The following is a 13,092-nucleotide window of genomic DNA, read 5'->3' on the forward strand; positions in this document are numbered from 1 at the left end:
TGTAGCTTCTATCAGCGTAACTGAGGAATGTCTGCCGCCCAGAACGTCAAAAATATGTCAAAGTAATATTAAAGCACTTGTACGTCAACTACTGCACTGCTGGTAGATTCTGTCAATGAAAATTAATTTTTACTGAGCTACTATCCGTTCTATAAATTCAAAAACCTTTTCTTCCTGCAAAATAATGTTTCTTTACGTTCCACACAAGTTTTTACATTTATATTAAAGGCATCTTCAATAGATTTTTTCTAGATTAATTCTGTTTTTCCTTTGGGTTCCGTAGCTATAGACCAGAAACTGTTCACGCCATAATTTTTATATGAATGAAAATATCATATGTACAGCACAATTCAAGAAAAAAATCGACTGATCATGACTATTGCATAAGCCGAGACGAGTCTGGAACGTAATAAACATAATTTTGCACAAGAAAGGCTTTTGAATTTGTAAAACGAATAGTTGTGTACTTGGTGTGGAAAATGCTGACATCAACAAATTTGGATTATTATCGTTCGATGTTACATTTCGCAATTCTGGGCTTTTAAATATAGAAATACAGGCGTTCGACATGACTGTGGAACAACAGCGAGAATACTTAACATTATAATAGAAAGCATTCCAAAACGCTTATTTATTTTTGAATTATAGTAACCGGTTTCGGTCTATAAGACCATCATCAGACCAAGGCACAAGATAACGTGAGGAACCGGTGCACGCATCCGCCGTGTACAATTGCTCATCGTTTGTGACAGATGTCAGTCGATACCACACAGTTCAAGTGTAGCACGAAATTCTAAGCAATAACATGTTTCACTATTAGGCCGAAGAAAGCAGCCATTAAAACGTGTTTTCGATAGTTTCTAGGTAGCGCACATTTTATGTTGCTGCTGTATTTATGAAAGTAATGGAAATTTCTGTACGTGTACAATTCTTCGTACTAGGTGAAAGTTGTTTCGAATGTGACACAGAAAGTCCTAGGGCGAAACGGTGGTTTGGTCCCGAATTTATGACAACGAGTTGAATGAACTCTGCATCAATATTTCACGTAGGTTCCAGTCGTTTGCTCAGGCTCCCCTGCTTTCTCCAGTACATAAATTCGGCTAAATAGTGGACCTCAGAACTTTCTTCAGGTTTAATGTATACAAAACACCCCCTCCCGTATTATCCCGTCCACTAGCGAATTTTCTTCCCACGAATATCGAAGACGCTCCGGCAGCCTGCTTTGATGTGCCCACAGGCCGGACTCCGGCTGGGCGCGAGTCATCGGCGCGCGACCCCTGCAAGACACAATTTGTCTACGGGCCCCCTCGGAGCACAATGGCCGACCCGCTCCATTGTTCGCCAAGACGGGGAGGCGCTCCCCCGTGGTGGAGCGTAGTGCCATCTTCGCCGACACACACCCTCCGCGCAGCAATTACATTTAATCTGTCCTGCGCTACAGTCGGGCCGCCCCACTGCCGCCCACTATATAGAGAAATTCTGTCTTCAAGTGAGGCCTATCTCTCCGTTTACAGGACATAGCTAGGATATCAAATTACGTGTTTCGAATTTAAACTAAAATACGTAAAGGTTAAGTTATACCTTAGTCTACAGTCCACAAACCCAAGTACAATGTTGGCGGAGGTTTACTTTGTGTATACCACTGTCACTTCCCCCTTTCCTCTTCCAGTCGCGAATGGTTCGCGGGAAGAAAGATTGTTCGTGAGCGTCGGTGCGAACTCGAAGCTTCCTAATTTTATGCTCATGGTCTTTTTTGCGAGATATATGTAGGAAGAAGGATTATACTGGTAGACTCTTCCACGAATTTACGCTCTCGGAATTCGAGCAGTAAATCACAACGCGGTGCAGAACGCGTCTCTCTGACAATGGAGCTGGCCGAACATATCCACGACCTTTCGCGCTTACTAAACATGCAACGAAATGCGCCGCTCTTCTTTGAACATTTTGCGTTTCCCCTATTCCCTGGTGTGGAGCCCACGCTGATGAAAAATAATGAAGTATTGATTCAACGTCGTTGTTGTAAATGGATGGACTACCCATCCAGAGGAGTTTTCCAGTGAATCCCAGTTTGGCATCTGCTTTACCGGCTATTAATTTCATGTAGTCGTTCCAATTTAAACCATTCTGCACGCATACTCCCAGAAATTTTACGGATGAGATTGCTTCCAGTGATTGTTTTACAGTCGTGTAATTAGACAGCAATGGAGCTTTCTGCCCATTTGTGCACAACACGTTAAGGGCCTACTGCCAATCCCTGCACCGAGCGTCAGTACTCCGCAGGTCCTTTTGCACTTCGCTACATTTTTGTAGCGGGATGCAACTTCTCTGTATACAACAGCATTATCCGTGGAAAGTCTCACGAAACTTCCGACATTATCCACAATGCTGTTTATATATATTGTTAAAAGTAATCGCCGTATCACACTCTTTGGGTCCACGCCCAAAGTTCCTTTTACGTCTGAAGACTTCTCTCCGATGAGAATGACATTATGTGTTCTGTTTGCAAGAAACTCTTGGGTCCAGTCACACAGTTGGTCTGATATTCCATATGCTTCTTTCTTAGTATTTAGTTTCCGTTAATTCAATCGTACTCTCCCCTTTCACTACTCCATTACAAACTCTGAAAGTAATTTATTTATTTTTGCCGCTAATTGCGGCACTTTCACAATAAAACACAAAATAAATAATATGACTGGTAGCAGTACGAAACTAACGTTCAGTGCAGTCACGGTATCTATACTTGAGTCATTGCGGTGACAGTTAATTGTGACGGTAGTCAGGTTTAGTGGTTTTGGTCTTACGATGTTCGAACCACTAATACGAAACAATTATGAGACTCAAACGGTAAATGAGTCTGTAGAATGTTTGAATGTAGGTGTTTACCGAAATACTGCTACACTTACGTGTAAAAAGTTATTGCCATACATCCTTTATCAATACATTAGGCAATCTCATTTTAAAATAATTTATGTGAAATGCACATGATTACCAAGTGCGTTAGGAACACATATTCCTCGTACTATGCACAGGTTTGTAGGCAACTGAATTTCAGTGTACTGCTCCCAGTGCTAGTAATTCGAAAGTCTATAGTACTCAAAATGAATAAAATCACACTCAAATAAGGTTCTTCGAACGATCCAATAACTCTACAATGAATTTAGAACTATATTTCGGACTTTAAATATTAAGAGCTGTCGTTCTTAGGCATGCTGAGTGTTAAAAACCAACTTCTGAGGTGATTACATCAACTATGGTAGGTACACAGCTAAAACTTTAATAGTTGGCAACACTGAACAGAACAACTAGGTTTTAAAAATCTTGCAGTGAGCAATCTGCTAAAACTGCGTAGGAAGTAATTTCATCAAGACTATTCACTATATTTCTGAAACACACAAATCAGAACTGCGTTAAATGGGCTATATCTTCAAGGAATGCTTTAAAAATCTGTAGTTATTTTAAGTACAGAACTATTTTTCCGCCACCACTCTTCTGATTAGCGTACTATTCTGCCTGATGATGTTGCTATCTAATAGGACGTAGTCGTCTATAACATTTCAAACGAAAACAAACTGTTGCAATTAAACAACAGTTTATGAATTATACACGTAACTGAATATATGATTGCACGATATAAAAGGTCCCAATTCCTGAATGCTGCTTTTGCTGCTCAATATCACATTGGAGTAAAGTAGAAACTTAGAGCGAGACTTGGTGTACAGTAATTCGTTTTTCTGTTTCATAATATTATTTACTATAAAATATATCTCCAATATTTCCAGCTTATTGTCCTCAATTATGCGGCTGTCAAGCACGTCCAAAACTTTCAAATAGCTCTCTTGTTGCACCTGTCTGGTTTTCAGTATTCGTCAGAGGTGACCCACAACGCTTGCGCTTCAAACATGCAAACTACAAACTACGACATCTAGTGAAGGAAAAGAGAAAAAGAGAATAATAATGTGGTGGATACGAACGTACAGTACTTACAAAGCCGTGCTTGTCGGAAATGTTGTTGGTCAGCTTCAGCTTATGGAAGGAAACGACTTTTTGCATCCACTGTTCGCCCGTGGATGGGCTATCCGGGTGGATGTACATGCGCTTAGGCATTTCAGGGTCAGCCTTTCCGGCGACCATCCACCGGCTGGGAACAGCAGACACAGACAGCACTCATCACATACTGCATTAGCAACAGACACTAAATTTACAAAATATGGCGCGCTCCGACGTAGAGCAGAGGAAATGCTTAGCGACTAAAAAGACTGGTATGTCAAAGTACTTTTACATTACTCTTGACTAGATTTAAGAATCGGATGTGATGCAACATCAAGATAAGAACACAAAATCGCTCATGACTGACAATGGTGGCACACAACAAGAAGTCTTAGGTAAGCAAGCTGTACTTTTTTCTTCTAAAAAAATAAATAAGATTAATCAATGGCATAAAAGGAAACCTTTGACAATGGCACTGTCAGTTTCAGAAAATAGGATTATACCAAATTTGTACGGTGTCGATCCATCTAGGAACAATTCTCACCATCGTTCTGACTTGTGCAACCATTGCCGCAACATTTTTTTCCATTATGCTGAACTAGAAGCTAGTGGTTGTTAATAATAGTAAGAGTTTACATACAAAATTACGAAGTTTATTGAAAACAATGTGACATTATGAAATTAAACTGTTGTAAAATATGAATTCATACGTATGATTGCAACGCTAGGTCAAAAGTCACTTATTCCTCCATGATCATCTCCTCGACAGTTGATTTGCACCACTAGAAAAAGAACCTGGCAAATAAAAACGTAGATAAAAGTCTGCTGAATAAAACATACTGCTAAAACTGAATGTCTAGATCTCTCACTCCCCGATATATTGATAATTTTTAGTTTTTGGACCGTCTGACTGCAACTGAATGAAATACAAGTTCCGCATCAAAACAACTGTTCAGTTCCGAGTGCTGAGAAATGTGGAGAAGACCCCAAGTGGCAGTTATAAGAAGAGGAACGGCACTAGAAATGGATCAGAAGCGTAATATGTAGAAAATCATCCACGCAACCTGTATGTAGAATTTAAAATATTACTACATCATAGCAAAAACGAACATCAGAATTGTTTAAAACTTATGGGTACATTGCCCCAAAATGTATGTATTCCAGGCCACTGGAGTTGCCTTGGAGAGAATAAAGGCGAAACGCGTATGGCACAAAAATTGTGTTTCATTCAGTTGTAGTCAAACGGTGCAAAACGTAAAAATTATGAATATACCGTAATATTACAAGCAACTGACGAAGATAGGCCTACAAAAGTTGAAGGTGTCAATCCCCGAGTTTGTGTTAGGGAACGGTGCACCTCCACCTCTTCATTATCCCTACGTTGTTCTGCCCGGAAGTGCAGAAAACTCTTCCTGTGCGTTGAATCTTTGACAGTGATATTTTGAATATAGATTACTCTGAAATACTTTTCATAGCAGTTTTCCTGTTGTTTATAAATGAAATTATGCAGATTCAGAATCGCACTTGTAGCTGAACAGAGCTAGTCATAAGCATCCTGTTACCACACCGAACGTTTGTCACGACAACTAGCTTCTAGTGAAATAATTTGAAAAAAATTAATGGCGGAAGGAACGCTGTTTTACACTGCTGGTACTTGCAATAAACTGAAATGCTTGCGGGTCACGGGCGATAGAGAGAAGGAAGGGGGGTGAGGGAGTGTTTTAATAGCGAAATTCGATACGAATTATCTGTTATTACATTTAATTAGCTGAACGTAGTTATTGGTTAGCGTGCTCCAGCACAAATACATTGTTTTCATAGAAACTACAATTGCCCTAGCCTTCGAGCAGTCAGAACTGATTTTATTGCAAGGAAGTGGAGACTGTAACAAAAAATGAAAACAACAATTTTTTGTTCGTATGATAATTTAATAATTTTTCCATTGCAAATTTTTCGTATTCGTCTAAGCCTTTTACTCTCACTGTGACGGTACGCCGTAGTAGATTCGGCACAGGGCACAGAAATATTGTTGTTCTCTAAAAGTAGTCAGAAAGAAACTGAAAGTGTGGAGTGACTAGATATACCTGTTGCACAAAGAGAGTAGGTGTACGAATGGTGACACGTTTGTTAATTAAAACGGAATTGAGAAATATAAATTAGGAAAAATACCCGTATAAAATTTGTGTAATGCCATTTTTAGTGAGTAATCTATAGACTACATACCCTACGACTTCTCACATACCGCTCATGATGGTCTCGTGAAAGTAATAACATAATCATCATTCGTGAACCAGAAGAGAAGTCATAAGATAAGTCCAAAACTCTTCTATGACACACTTGGTTTACAAGACATGGGTAAACATAAATTGCGAGGCGCTACGATGATGTCTGCTATTGAAAGAAAACCTTCATTAAGTACGGGTAAGTAAGTGGTATCTAAGTGAGGTGAGAACGAATTTTGTAGTTCGTTTCCTTTCTTTGATAATTGTTTTTATTCCACCATTTAATTTTACGTCCTCACGTAAACTGGAAAATTTACATGTATTGTTTTTTATTCTTTTTCCTTCAAACTTTCTCGAAGTCATGGTTCGAGAAATTAAATTGATGGAACATGAATGTATTATTTCATTCGAGAATGACTTTCGGACTGAAGAATAACCTCGGTTTTCTATGTTTAACTTTCAGAATTAGCCATATTTTAACGTGCTCGTAGTCAGTGGAAAAGAAACCTCGGGTAGAATGCTGCGAGACTTTTTGCGTGTGGTATGTAGTATAAATTAGAAGACTAGAAAAATAGGAAACGCAGTACAAATATTATAATGCTTAAATGTGGTCAGCCGCAGGTGCCTGTTGATACCTCAGTTTCACGGTCGCCAATGTGCAGTGCTACATCACGTGTGAATTTCTCGGCACGGTCTGCTGCCAAAATATTTGTCTCAGTGTTTCGGCCTAAGTACAAGTTACCCAAAGGAAGCGCCTTGTATTGCAAACATCCTTCAGCTCCCTGCTCCTCACTTCAAGTGCTGGAATAACCTCTGACGCACAGCTGGGAGTATGAAGTCAACAATGATGTGTGAATCCCGACAGCGTTCCTGAGCTCTCTAAGTAGCCAGCCGCGTCCATAACCGTCGGTACAAAAACACTTCATCTCACGTGTGCGGCGTAAAGGATGCGCTGCAGACATGGTTCAAGTGATTCCACAGGACTCCGTTGCTTCTTACTTCTCGCTCCTCATTCCGCTTTCACTGTAGCCTTACTGTCTACTCTACTAGGAATTTGTGAACGTATCCAAGAAGAAAGTTTTGGGAATTAAATGTATATTTAGATAGTTTCTAACATATCTGATTTTGACACGAGAAATTGTTTATTAAACTGATGTACTCCTAGCATGTGCAATATAAACACAAAGCGTAGACACGATAAAGGCGCTATTCTTGATTGTAAGTGTTATATTCTACGTCCTCTGTCTTTTGTTCCATAACGAGCCTTAGCTATAACAATTTATTAACCACGGATGACGAACGAAGGACACCAAGGAGACATAACAAGAAATAACAAAGGAAATTTTGTTTCCAGGGATTAATTTCATATTCACGGGGTCGGTTACATTAAGAGCTAATTGTGATTAGAATAGTTTTCACCACTACAAAGCTAAGCTCTGTTCCAGAGTGGGCATGAAACGTGCAATAACTGTCGAGAGCAATGATTCACCGAGAAATGATTTACAGTACAGTTCAACAGAGCAGACATCTTCGCAAAATAAAAAAAAAGTACGATTTATATTTAACTACCAATAAATGAGCTGGACAAAATGACAAAAATGACAGCAAGTAGACAGAACACAGCTGGTATCTTTCACGAAATATTTCACCATTTTTTAGCACTTGATTGATTCCTAATCGACACAGATATTGGATAACAGAATTAGCACAACAACCAAAACATAAAAAATACCTTTTCACTATGAATCAGATAATCAGCAAAAATCAGTGACACATTCAGCGTGATAAATGTTTTTATACTTACACTACTTTTAATAAAATAGCTACACTACCTTTCATATAATAGCTGTATCAAAGAGTTGAAGGCAGCAACAGGCTTGTGACCACAAACGTTCCTTAAAAATCCAAATATCACCACCGCGGAACATTATCAAACAAGTTTCCTACACGTGCAGGCGTTGGCTTCCGGGTTATTGTCATCTTCAGTAAAACATTTCGACGTCATTTTGCTTTATACAAAACAATATTTAGAAGGGGTCAATCATTTCGTCTTCAGTACTGACAACATCGCCAGTCGCTAACAACAGATAAGCTGTGACAGTTTGCACTTGTGAAAATGCGCAGTAAGCCTAATTTTCGTTGCAGACCACATGCAGGAAAGTTACAGCTCTAAGAATAATTATTACATACTCAGTTCACACTGCTTAGGAAAGCAGTAACAATTAATTAGATTTCATTGTTGGCTGGTAATATCACCCACGTTGAGTTTAAATGTGTCCCGAGACGTGTATTCTCCAGTATATGCTTTCTTCGTATTTAGAGATTTCAGTCTTCGCCTGTTTTCAGTTTCTCACAAACCATTTGCCTTTTTTTGAACCTTATTTTCTTTTCTCAAAGAATCATTATGTTATTTTCTTTGATTTTATTATGGTTCTTAAGAATATTTCCTACATTTTGGAAGTGTTTGGAGAAACGATATTAATTAGATTCGTATCACCATAACCACTGTTCTAACAAAATACCCACTGGACATAGGGCTCAACTTTATACTTGTTTTGTTTTTATTTTTACAGTCGATACGAATTTTGGGCGACTTTGTTTCAACAACTGATTTTAGCTACTGGCGGATACGAGTTGTGTTATATTTTCCTGTCATTTAGTAGCTCCCTTAGATAGTAGGTATTCTGGCGTCCCATAGCTTCTGGGTCAAAATTATACAGATATACATGTGATAATAAACCAAGTACAGTGAGAACATGAAAAAAAGGGATATTAAGGAGGGCAGCAAAATTTTGTAAGCCTCTACAATCCACACATTGACACCAGCGGTCGTCAGCAGTTGCTGTCGAGTTAATATATAGCTCTGGATGTAAACTTTTCATGTTAATAAAGAAAGGGAGGAAGGAATACTACAATTTAACGTCCCGTTGACAGCACCTTCATTAATTACGGATTACAAACTCGGGTTAAGAAAGGATGGCGAAGGAAATCGGCCGTGTCTTTACCGAAGGAACCATCCAGGCATTGGCCTGGAGCGATTTAGAGAATTCACGTGAATCCTAAATCTGGATGGGCATTTGAACAAACGTCCTCCTGAACCCGGGTCCAGTGTGCTAACCGTTGTTGCCACCTAGTTCCATCTCGCCAATGAAAACTTGAAATACTATTACTTCCAAATCTCAGCACATGTAGCGTAGGATCCTCTGCAGTATCTATAATTTTTACACTAGAAGTTTAGAATTTCATTTATAAGCGATTATCCATTTTGCGCTGAAATCCTTTGTGGCATTGCTATTTTTCAGCTCTATTGTTGTTTCTTAATTTATTCTCCTGTAGCTCTATGCTGTTGTTCTCAAGCGGTGAGTTATCTTGAAACTTGCCGGAATGCACTAAAGACTCAATTAGAGTGTAACCGAAAGCACAACACAATGTTCACTACTTAATTGCCATTTTGACTACAGCTGGAAGTCATCACAAGATTATATTGGTAATACCTTAGGCTGTAAGTCGTGGGTGTTTAACCAGCGACCCGCGTACGGCATGCGGCCCAAAGCAACTTCAATGCTGCCCAAGAAGTGAGCATCAGACAATCGGTAAAAATAGAAAAAAAAATGTAAAGTTGTGATAAACTGAATATTTTCAATTTGAAACTCCTGTCACACGATACTATTCTATCATTGGTCCATCACGTTCTTATCATTGCCACTCTTGTTATGTTTGAAACCCCAGTGTCTCGTTCACATACCCGGCCAATCCGTCAGACGCGCTACTATGTTGTCTTACGGTTACTTCGACTGCAACTGTGGAACTACGAATTTAGACACGTATAATGAAATTAATTTATGGAAATACAAGGAAATTCTGTGTTATTTCTGGCAACTGTGATAAAGAACCTTTTTCATCGTGCTTCTGATCACTTTAAGCCGGCAGCAGTTAGAAATCCTCGTGCGGATTGCAGTTACTGCCAATGTTTGCTGTCTCACAGTACCGTAAGACTGCTAAGTACCGTAAGTCAATTGTGACATTAATTCTATGAGTTGTAATCACTTATATATAAAATTATTAATGAAATCTCATATGTAAAATGTCAGATTTATCTGATTTTGCTTTTTAGAGTAAAGAATCATAAATCAATAAATTCTAAATTACTTAAATGTGCTAACTATGAACCCCCGACCATTTTTTCTTTCTTTTCTCACCGGTTAGTGTTAAATATGTTATGTGTGCCCCAAAACAACTCGTATTCTTCCAATGTGGCATAAGTAACCTAAAAAAGTTGGACACCCCTGCTGTAGAAGATATCATTACATGTCCCCCCTGTACAATCTGTTCCATACTCGCTAGCAGTGGATCACCTACGGTGTTCTTTGCCCCTGTAGTGGGTTGCAGTTATAGCCAACATCCTGCGGGTGGAACGTGGACGTGAAACGCCTACGTGACGAGTTAGGCGCTGTTTCGACGCGCAATAAGCTCGGACGCTGTAGAACAGTTCCCAGATCCTGCGTGGGTCGCAAAGCGGTCTCCGGACCGAGGTGCCTTTTGCGGTCTGAGAACCGGTGAAAGGCAAGGCAGGGCAAGACAAGGCAAGTCGATGCGCACCCGTGTCGGATTACTGTTCTGCGGCGGGCAGCGGAGGGCGCCGTAGTGGTCACAAGCGTGTCGCAGCAGCAGCAGCAGCGGCGGCGGCGGCGGCGGCGGCGGCAGCGGCAGCAGAAGAGCAAACAGCAGACACCACACGTCACACAAAGTTCGGCTAGCGGACGCCTTGCGGACGGGTCATTAGTCCATCAAATGTTGCGGGAACTTGGGAGGAGATCCGATACGCCGGGTCGAAGCTGCTCAACTGGCTGCAGAAGCGTTTCGAAACAAGCACAGAAATTCCCTTTGTATTTATTTACTTCTGCAGCTGCGTATTTTTCATAGTATCGTAACTTTTTTAAAATAAATTGACAAGTACGTTGGTCTGTTAAACCACTGAAGCAAAAGTTACTTATTGGGGAGGCGTTTCTGAAATTTACTTGCATTTTTAGACGACAATCGTACATCTTACATCGTCAGCCTAATTTCTATGCAGACAGATTCGTTTAGAGAACTGAAAATAGTATTAAGTTCAGATAAAGAGCTCATTACATTAAGTAAACATGTAAAATAAGAAAAAATGAACTCCATAAAAAGATGTTTCTGTGTTAAATCAAAGTTGATCTACATATGTTCATTATATCTGAATATGTAGCGATGGTTCATTCCTGAGCGCTGCATTGACGACCTAAAATCCGGGAAGTACACCTCAAAATGAAGCGCAGATTCTCCGTTTCTTCGTCACTAAATTAAGTTAATCAGTGGTTATGCTGTGCTTTTGGGGTTTTATTGCAGCTAACTGCAGTTGACAGAAGGCCTGATTAATTAGAAGGTAGAAGGTTGCAAGCGAACTCTGAACAGCAGACAAAGGCTGTTTCATAGAAGGAGCGTGTTCATGATTTCTTTCATGAACAATTCAAGATGTGTGAACAAATCTTTTAGGCGATAGTATATTGAACCTTCTAAAGCTTTTTTATGTACTTTTATTAATAACACTGTACAGCTGTCGAAAATATAGTGTGTCTCGTTTTACTTGTCTGTGTCTGCAGTGATACTTGGAAAGGAGGTCCGGTTCGTAGCTGAAAGTGAAGGCTAAAGATGTAGACTCAGTGCAGTATAACATTTCTCAGAAAGGACTGAACTTGTTTGTGCGGCAAATTTCATCCTGCTATCCGGGAAATTAGTGAGCTTTGTCTGTGAAACATTTCACTGCATCGATTGCCTTTTAAAAATGCACATAATTTCATTTCAAGCAAAATTACAAGAAGCCTTTCTCTAAATGATTAAACACGCAGTAAAATGCCCTCCTTTGTTTTAATGTAAATACTGCTTTGTTTTCTTACAATCACTTGCAAAAAGTTTCGTCCAATATCGTGAACCTTTTATGAAGTACTAGACGTATCTACCTTAGGCCTGTGTGGGAAACCCATAGTAACCAGATGTCACGTACTTCGAAAATAAATAAAAGTCGATAAACTGTAACATTTGATAATTCACGGTTTATATGGGAACAGGAAGTTATTGCTGCAGAAAAAGATGCTGGAACTGGATTTGAAAAACGACTCAGGGTTTGCTTTTATATAATACAACCAAAAAAAGATTGTCAGTCCCAGCCTAGTTCATGCTGCTAGGTTATGTTCCGTTTAATCACGTTTGATGGACTAAATATGTTCGTACGACAAAAGTATTTGGCTCAAATGTTACGCGGTTTGATTTACTGTGTGTTTCACAATGGGTGAAAACGTTCATTAATTCTGCATATACGACCCCCACCACGCCTATAAAAAAGGGGCCAAAATTACAAAAAACAAGAAAAATAAAGTAGAAATCAAATAAAAACTACACTAAACTAGGAATAAACTTGAAAAACCTTTCGCATTGAACAGTAATGAATGAAAACGATACATGAGATTGTCTTTGTTACCAATGATTTGTCTTTTTCGTGTTGACTGTAATCGGTAATGTAACCAGCCATTATGGAGCACCACAACTCTGAGAAGAATTCGCCTAACACAACGAACAGTAAGGAAGCTAGTCTGACCGAGATTTACGCAGGACGAAAAGAATGAAGAAGCGTGTCTTTTCAGTTGCTAACACAATTGACACGAAAAAGACAAACCAATATCCGCGAATGGACTGGCAGGAAGAACCATCTCTAACCGACACTACTTCGTCTGCGAATAAGATGCAATCTTTTTTTGGTTGTACCTGTTATGGAACCTAAATCTGCAGACATCGGCGGCGACGATGTCCATAAGGAGGATGTATTTTGCCTTTTTGTTGAGGTCTGTCACTCGAACTTTGT

General features: G+C 39.5%; 1 protein-coding gene across 1 annotated transcript in view; it reads right to left on the minus strand.

Moving 5' to 3' along the window:
- The window catches only part of LOC126101354 (optomotor-blind protein), a 504,344-nt gene that overhangs the window by 272,646 nt on the left and 218,606 nt on the right, over positions 1–13,092 (minus strand). Inside the window, exon 4 of the mRNA XM_049912023.1 lies at positions 3,976–4,138. Within this exon, the coding sequence (XP_049767980.1) occupies positions 3,976–4,138 (163 nt within the window). The remainder of the gene's footprint in view (positions 1–3,975; positions 4,139–13,092) is intronic.

This window comes from Schistocerca cancellata, chromosome 9 (genome assembly GCF_023864275.1).
Source record: "Schistocerca cancellata isolate TAMUIC-IGC-003103 chromosome 9, iqSchCanc2.1, whole genome shotgun sequence".
Lineage (NCBI taxonomy): Eukaryota > Metazoa > Arthropoda > Insecta > Orthoptera > Acrididae > Schistocerca > Schistocerca cancellata.